This window comes from Antrostomus carolinensis, unplaced genomic scaffold (genome assembly GCF_000700745.2).
Source record: "Antrostomus carolinensis isolate BGI_N321 unplaced genomic scaffold, ASM70074v2 scaffold10758, whole genome shotgun sequence".
Taxonomy (NCBI): Eukaryota; Metazoa; Chordata; class Aves; order Caprimulgiformes; family Caprimulgidae; genus Antrostomus; species Antrostomus carolinensis.
In genome coordinates, this window is record NW_010335012.1 from 135,704 (window position 1) to 144,653 (window position 8,950).

General features: G+C 44.4%; 1 protein-coding gene across 1 annotated transcript in view; it reads left to right on the top strand.

Annotated features, from left to right (window-relative positions):
* Nucleotides 1-8,950, top strand: part of CCDC80 (coiled-coil domain containing 80) — a 20,969-nt gene that overhangs the window by 103 nt on the left and 11,916 nt on the right. Inside the window, exons 1-3 of the mRNA XM_010174384.1 lie at nucleotides 1-529; nucleotides 889-2,786; nucleotides 6,258-6,414. The exon at nucleotides 1-529 is cut by the window's left edge and continues 103 nt beyond it. Of these exons, the coding sequence (XP_010172686.1) occupies nucleotides 897-2,786; nucleotides 6,258-6,414 (2,047 nt within the window). The 5' untranslated portion in view covers nucleotides 1-529; nucleotides 889-896. The remainder of the gene's footprint in view (nucleotides 530-888; nucleotides 2,787-6,257; nucleotides 6,415-8,950) is intronic.

An 8,950-nucleotide genomic window follows, 5' to 3' on the forward strand; every position in this document is an offset into this window, starting at 1 on the left:
AAGAGAAGAAGAGTCTTTTACAATTTGCTTTTGTCAAAGTGTGGAGAAAAGGGAAAGGGAAGCGTTCTTTTTTTTTCAGCATCACATTCCTGTGTTTTTCTTCAGCCTGGAAAATATATTAATGCTAGTGCTTTCCTCTCTGGAAACAAAGGAGCTAAACGGGATTGAGGAAGCAAGGAGTGGGAAGGAGGTTTGGGAAGTTTAAAAGAGAGAGACTCGGAGCAGCCAGGAGCTCCCTTTTCTTAAATGAAATCCCTGCCTGTGTGGGTAACCGGTACAGCAAAAAGCCAGACCTGCAGGTAAATGGAGAAGCAGAGTTCCCAGAGGAAATTTCCACTCACCTCATCCCGCTTCTCAAGAACGTAAAGAAGAAAGTTAAAAGATACACAGGGAGACGGACAGGCTCTGGGACCTGTTGGGCAGCGTAAAGATAAACCACTGGGCAGCAGCAAAGCTGTATGGCATTGGTCTCCTTTTAAAGGAAAAAGACGTGAAACCTCATCTGTGGAAGGAGAACTTCCCTGAGAGTGTAAGTCTCAAGTCAAATTCTTGGCTTTCTGCTCTACGTACCGGACCCCTTCTGTGTGCGTGTTTGCATGTGTGTATGTGAGAGCACGAGCGAGAGACAGAGAGAAGGATGCAGATCACAGTGTCCTTTTGGCAGATAGAGTCACGTTACAGACAGATGATCTCATTTTTGCATGAAATGATCCATTTTGTGCTTTTCCAAAAATAACTGTAAACTATAGAAAGCCACTAGGGCAGGACTGAGGTGTAATCAACAGTTTTAAATCACAGAAACTAGCCAGCCTGTGCTTTGTTTTTTTTTTTATCACTTGCACAAGATACTGTTAACATCTAACTTTTTCTCCTCCTCCCCTCAAGCAGATTGCACAATGAACTGGAGGCCAGCTCTCAGCTTAGCCCTGCTGTGGGCGGCGTGGCTAATGTGCGGCTCTGAGAAGATGGGAAGGCTAGCGGAGAGAGGGAGCCATGGAGTTAGGAAAGTGCCCCTGGCTTACAGGGCTCCAAGCAGACTCCTGAGAAGGTCTGGAGCATCCCTGAGGAATTCGAGCCCAAATCCCCAACACCCTGTCACCAAGGATTCTTCAGCACCTCCAAAGGCACCTGCCAATCTCCTGCAAGGAGAAGCGCATTCCCAGGCCAGGGGCATGGGGACCAGAACAAGGCGGGTAGAGAGACTCACAGCTGCAGCCAAATACTCCAGGTCCGAGATGATTAAGGATGAAGGGATATCCTCTGCCTCACAGTCACGAGTTGTACGTTTCCCTTCAGGCTCCAGTTCCCCCAATGTTCTGGCCAGCTTTGCCGGGAAAAATCGGGTGTGGGTCATTTCTGCCCCCCATGCCTCTGAGGGCTACTACCGGCTCATGATGAGCCTGCTGAAAAACGACGTTTACTGCGAACTGGCTGAGAGGCATATCCAGCAGATTGTGTTGTTCCATGAAGAAGGGGAAGAAGGGGGAAAAGTCAGAAGGATAACCAACGAAGGAAAAATTCTGGAGCAGCCACTAGACCCTGGCCTCATCCCTAAGCTCATGAGCTTTCTGAAACTGGAGAAGGGGAAATTTGGCATGGTGCTGTTGAAGAAAACCCTGCAGGTGGAGGAAAGGTACCCTTATCCAGTCAGGCTAGAGGCCATGTATGAAGTCATTGATCAGAGCCCCATCAGAAAAATTGAGAAGATGAGGCAGAAGGGCTTCATCCAGACTTGTAAAGCAGCTGGGGTGGAGGGACAAGTGGTTGAAGAAGGCAATAATGGGGGCAGCACCCAGCCTACTCCTGGTGGTGGACATGTCCAGGTAACAGCAAGGAAGGAGGAGCCAAGGAAGAACAATAATCAACCAATAAGGACCAAAACAGTGAGGAAACCAATGACAACCACAGTGGCCACTCCCCTGCCTACAGTAAGGACCACTACCCTCCCTTCCACCACGACAACTACACGTGCCACCACCCGCGCAGTGACAACAGCCAGCCGGTCTACAACAACTACACCCCTCCCCACAACACAGAGGACCTGGACCACGAAGTCACATTCCACTACAGAGTACCACAGGCAGCCAGTAGCTCCTGATGCCACCACACCACGAGTCACAGCCTCTGAGGATTTCTACTCTCCTGTGTGGAAGACAAACCGCAGGGATCGGCAGCGTGGCCACCCAGAGAAACACCCATCGGCCACACGGAAACCAAGCAAAGCTGGCCACTATGACAGCTTCACAGAAGTCCCAACAGCTCCCTCAGTGTACTATACAAAGGCAAATGTGGGTAGATTTAAAGATAACCGAACCGACAGAAAGGACTATAACCACAGGGACCCCAACGTCACACCAGGGCAACACAAACCAACTAAGACTAAACCACCAAAAAAGAAGGCCCAGGAAAAGATACTGAGCAATGAATATGAAGATAAATACGACCCAAGCAAGCCTGCTAGTTCCCATTTAGAGGAAGAGTTTGCAGCAGGAAATATTCCCCCAAAGAAAGGAAAAGAATCAAAGAAGCATGAGCGAATGGATAAACCTGAGAAGAAGAAGAAGAAGGACAGACCTGACAAGCTGCAGAAGAGTGAGAAGCAGTCCAAGAAGGACAAAGCTGAGAAAAAGAGCAAGCAGGACAAAGACCGTAGCAAGAAGAACAAGAAGGGAAGCAGGACTGAGAATGAGGACTTCCCCAAGCCCAACAAGAAGCCTTTCCTACAGCCTCCCAGGAAATCGGTGACTGACCTCCTGGAATATTTTGAAGGCAAAAGGCGGCTCATTGTAAGTAACTCGTTCATCTGAATCTTATTACCTAAATGAAGTCATATCTAGGACTCCTGGTAGGAATATGCAGAACAGAAAGTTTATGGTGGTTCTGTGTTATTCTTTTTTGGTGCTTTTTTAAGAGGCAAAATTTCTAGACCCAAATGATCATTTCCATCAGGGGAGGTTTCACAGACTCAGGTTGGAAATCTTACATGCAGTATGAACATCAGAATCAGGAGAAAACCTCTCCCCAGCCACTTCCATGAGCCACCATGGTGCCACCAGATTACTTTGTTTCCAGTGGTTATATAGGTGTCAGGATCTGTACAGTTCCGAACGATAAAATGAGGTTCCAGTGTGGATTACATCCATTCATCGCTTTGGGGTACTTGCCAACGTTACCACATTTCGATGCTCAGCATGTCCTGCCAGCTGGCATGCCTGTTTTATATTGGTGCTGGTGTCCTAAAACTGGAAGCAAGCCAGGTGGCTTGGCAGCACCAGTGCATGTCTGACTGAGGATATGCACAAAGGCGTATGTAGGATTGTTACATTTGCTATTCTTTCTGACAGGAATCTGGCATTCAAATCTCAGACATCTTCAGAGATCCCGTGCAAACTTTATTTTCTTTTGTTTTTTTGGTTTTTTTTTTCCTCCTGCTGTTTTCATTAAACTATAACACACACTATCTTAAGTTTTCAAGTCTGAGAAACTCAGCATGGTCTGGAGTTACTTGTCCCAGGGTTTAATAGTGTTGTATGTTTTTCCAACTACTTATCTAAAAAAACACTTCACCTGAGACAGGAAACAGTTTTAGCTGTAGTACAAATGTTTTTTCTGGCAGATGGCACATACCCTGAAAGGTACACTTTGAAAAACAGTTCTTTAAAAATATTATTGTGGGAGCTGGTTTTTTGCAAGCTGGCCTGTTACAGAGTTATTGTCCGATAGTCAGTGTCACAAACACAGCTTTGACTTTCATGCCCCATATTCCAATATAAAGAGCTAAGATGCCAAGCTAAGGTTTTAGCCATTGAAACTGAATTAATCATTCTGCTGATGATTCACAAACCTGAGTAGAAGGCAACTTTCTTCTCCCTGTCTTCCAGCTGTAGGGGCTGTGCAGAGCTGGCAGACTTGCATTCCCCAACGTGTTGGAAGAAGAGAAAAGCCACCTATTTGAAAAATTTGAACTTGACTGAATTTTGCTAATAATGCTTATTAGTTACTTGTTAACTAATACGCAGCCAAGTCAAAAGCTCAGAGAGAGAAACTGCACAGAAGTTCAGGATCTTGGAAATGTGGTCATATTTCTCAATGTTGTGGCTTCAAAGAATATGTGTAGCATAGGGACAATTAAAAACAAATTTGAAAAAAGAGCCAAAAGCAGAGCTCACAGATGTCAGGCTGCTAATTCCTTACACTAACACAGTCCTGGCAACTTAAAGGATGGTCTGAAATTCAAACCTTCTGATACTAGGCCACCTCTCAGCTGGATCCCCAAGAAAAGAGTTGCATAATCTCAGGTTGTCAGGCCAAAACTCACTGAAGACACATGGCTATGCCACGCTGCACTTCACTTTTCCAGTATCTAATACTATCCTCTGACTGCTTGCTCTGAAGTTTCTTGGAGAGTAAGTTTGATTTGGTCATCAATAAAAGCAGTGGCTGAACTCTTTGCCATACATAGCACATGTGGAAAACAAAGAACTTCTCAAGCTTCTTTGAATCCACACAAGTGCCCATTTGCATCCCTTCCTACCAAACTGTTCAGTTCCCTTGGGGTCAGTCCTTCCAGCTAGATGAACTCTGTTATGAGTCTTCAAACTCTCTCCCTAAAGAATTAGCCCACACTGCTGCAGAAGTGGCTCTACTGGAGTTATTCCCCATTGCTTTGCCATACTTTTGTCTTTCAAATGTTTTAATAGACTGGCTCCCAAGGACATTGTTTCAGTCCTCTTCCAAAAGTCTTTTGAGAGGATCATGAGTTTTTAAGTCCTACATATCATTAAGTATTTCAGACTGCAGATTTCAGTGTGAATTTCAAACATCCAGAAGTTTGAAGGTTACTCTAGATTAAGTTCAATTAATGACAGAGGACCTAGATGCAGAAACAGAAAAAATGTATTGGTTTTGAGCCCTGCAGCCCCACCTCTCTGTAGTGGGGCTTTTATTGCAGTCTTACTAATGCTGAGAAATCTTGGCTTAGTGAATTTGGGGTTTTTGTTTCTTTCTCTGTGTTGATGAAATGCTGATTGACAGTTTATATAGAACACTACATTTATACCCACATCAACATACATGCACATGCATGCAAGTACAGAGAGATACAGTACATATAGTGCCTGGGTTAAAACAGTCATGGCACAAAGCTTTGATGTGAAGTTTGCTTAAGAAGGCAGCTAGGAAATGATGGCACCTGTTATAGACTAAAGCCTAAGTTTGCAACTGAAGGATTCTGGTGATTATTTATACCTTGGATCCAGATTCCAACTCCTTTTTTGTTTGGGGGATATGTGGCAGGTGTTTGATTGCAGCTCACCAATGCCAGTTAGAATGATTACATGGCTAGAGCTGCAGCATTCCTCTCCACCTTCTGCTGGAAACTGCTGCACAGCACCACTGCATGTTGTTACACACACACCTTCCCTGGAATATTTGCATCTCAGTCACTGATGAAGGATCCAAGTTGTGTGCTTTAAACTTCTTGAAAGTTAAATCTGCAATTGTTAGGAGGCTTTGAAATAAGTACTATAAACTGTAGAGATTTTTATACTGTTGTTGTTGTTGCAATTGTTCCTCCTCCTGCTCTTTTCCCATAGCCATGCCTTCTCAGCAAATGCAAGTACCATAAGACATCAAAGTGGCTTAGAAGAAACAAAAGCTAAATTAGCAGTTTTCAGATGAGGTCACAGTGGCCTTAGCAAGTCTTTAAGGTCTTCTTATATGGCCATCAGTTACATAAGTATTCATATAGCCCTAGTTGTACTCACCCCTTGACAGTCAAAACAGTCACCAAGAACCCTGCCTGGACCATGGGATGAGGCCAGAGTAGCTGCCATGTTCCCAGTGCTCCCACTGTAAGTGAGCAGAGGGAATCCTAGATTGATGGTACCACTGAAGGCCGTGAAGGAGACCTGCTGGGACTGGCAAGGCAAGGGATAATAGGACAGTACATGGTTTTCTGTAAAATCCAGTGCCATTTCTTCTATATCAGCCCCATGGAGAGGCAGCAGAGGAGTTGGTGCCACCAGCTGGCCGTGCTTCCTAAGGCTTTCCTGTGGTTAGTTGAACACCCTTGGGTCAGTCCTGGGCTTAAAGGTACACTCCAAACACAAATAAATAAAATAAGGCCACAGAGCTGTCAACAGTGCTATGGAAAAGAAAGCCTAGTGTGCAGACAGTGACTAGTTCTCCGTCAGTAAAATACCCATCTGCTTCATTCCTTGTACTAAACAAGCTCTTTTGTCTCTGCCACCAACCAGCTGATCACAACCCCTAAGGCGGACAACACCATGTATGTACAGCAGCGAGACGAATACCTGGAAAGCTTCTGCAAGATGGCAACGAGGAAGATCTCAGTCATTACAATTTTTGGCACCATGAACAACAGCAGCATGAAAATTGATCACTTCCAGCTAGGTTCTTCTTTTTTTTTTTTTATAATGTCTTTTCATCTCATGGGCACAATACAGATAGCAAAGGGAGAAATCTCCCCAGCTTGGGTCAAGATCTAAGCAAGATCATTTATTTTGGTCCAGTTGCACGTTTGAATGAATTCCTCCTCCCTCCATGCCACCTACACCCCTTTTGTATTTACATAAGTGTCTCTGGTATTTTCCATGTTTAGGCTTCCAGTGCTGTAACTTGAGCACCTTCAGCTTTCTTTGTGGGAATTCTTAAAGCCAGTAAAACAGTGAACAGTGAAAAGAAAAATGTGATGAGGGCATGGGACAGAAAGAGGAAATTAGGATCAGCTCTACTAATATCTTCAATACCAACTTCACTGTCTAACCAAATGGCTGTCCTAATACAGTGCTCCCTTTCCCCAGAACATCAGCCATGGGTGGCTAGACACGGGCTAGCACGATTTAAACACTGCTTAAAGCAACTAGCTGTTGTGATGAAGGGGAGGAGATAGGGGGCAGGAAATGCTGAAGGGAACTGTTTCAGATTATATTCAAAACTTGGCCCAAGTTAATCCTGTTTTGAAGTTCAACATAATTATCTCCCTGCTCTGCCATATAACATTTTCTCATGCCTTTGCACTCTTCACAAGGTCATGGAAAAAGCTTCAGTTTTCAGGGGCACGCACTGGCTAAACCCAGGAGAGAGAAATGTGCTAGTCAGACTCCTTGCTGCAAGTACATTTCCTTCCCAGGATCAGCTTTCCTAGGCTTAAGAGCTGATTCCAATATGTTCACAAAGTGAGTATTCTCCACAGTAAGGAGAGGTCCAGGTGCATTTTCCCCTCTGTACTAGTAGACAGATAGTAATTTAGAAGATTTCAACCATAGCCTCTAGGTATGGACAACCTTACAAATTTGCACCAGCATGCCTGATACGAAAAAGTTCACGATTTGAAGTCCTATCGCCTCTCTTTACCCATAAAGCAAGATACCCATCAGTGTGACTGCTTATTGCTGGCTATTGTAAAGATTCATCTCACTGAAGCTGGAGGTTTTGGAGGCACTATAAATCATACTATGAAGGACTTGAAAAGTAGCTCATTCAGCCATATTTAGTACTACCTTCTTTACATACAGAGTTCCCATATAGATGGGTGACACTGGGCATCCATTTCTCTTAGGCAGCTTTGAAACAACTGGTGTCAGTGTTCTGGTCCTGGGGAAGCACACACCAAAGCCAGTGAGAACCTTTCCTTTCATAACAGCAGGGTTTGGACAAAGACTTCAGGTCCCAGTCCAGCAAAGCACTTAAGCTGAGGTGTCTCTTGCATCATGTAAACAACCTCATTGCTGTCTGCATATAAAAGCTGCTACTTTTGCTTCTAAATCCACCACGTTTTTCCTCTGGAAGTTAATCTGGTTTTACCAGATGTTGGAAGAGATGTGTGATGGAACACAAAGCTCAGGGCCACACCAGCTCCAGGGTATTTCAGGTCTGGCATACAACAGGTCAGAAGATCACAGATGTATGTCTGGCTTCCAGCCATGCCTCTACTACTCTCAGAGGGAGAGGACCTAGCAGAGGACCAGAAACCTTGTGTCCCTGCATGCCAGCAAGTCACAAATCCTGCCAGATTGTCCATTTGTGCACCTCCTTGGCAAATGTGAAGCTGTACAGGATTTTCCACATCAGGCCAAGGTTAGTCAAGGTCACTTTTTGTGTACCTAGACCCATCTGCCTGTCAGTGGACTGTTTAGGATTATATTTAGCTCCAGTCTGGCTAATAAACAGACATTCACTCTGACACAAACCATACTCTTTCAGCCTGTTCCAAACTTAACCTACACCCAAACTTTCCCCAAACCACACAAGTGTGTATAACAGCTGAATTCTCACAGGAGGAATCAACTTGTTGAAGAAAAGCAGGAGACTTAGAAGGGTGAAAGTTAAACCTTACATGAAGTTCACCTTACATTTTTGCTCAAAACACCAAACCCTAAGCTTTTTAAAAAGTCAAATAATACAAATGTCTTTCTGTTCTACCTCCCCTTCTCCTCTACCCTTCTTGCTTGCATGGCCTCTTCATGGCTCACTCTCTGTCAGCACCAGAAGCAGCAAAAGCTCCTGAACAAAAAGAAACATTTTGTTCACAGTATATATGCTGCAGTGAGAAGCCTTAGCACCCAGCATGATGAAATCTACTTGTAGTGCTGCATCTTGGGACTGAGATACAAATGACAACAACAGAAAAGTACACAGAAAAGACTTTTAACTTGAAAATTCAAACACATTTAGAAGTAGTGAATGAAAAAGAGCTCATTAACAGTTTGGCCAAGATCAGCCCATACTGAAACCAAAGAGTATTTCCCAGTTTCTCACTGGAATGACACAAAAGTTGAGTGTCACTGCAGAGATCTTCTCTTCACCCTGAGTCAGCTGTGGGAACGGGGCTTTAGTCAGCTAAACACCAACCCCAGCCTACCTATCTTACAGCCAAAGCCAGTACCTAATCTATTAGGCCTCTGTACTGCTACAACAAACTGCTGAA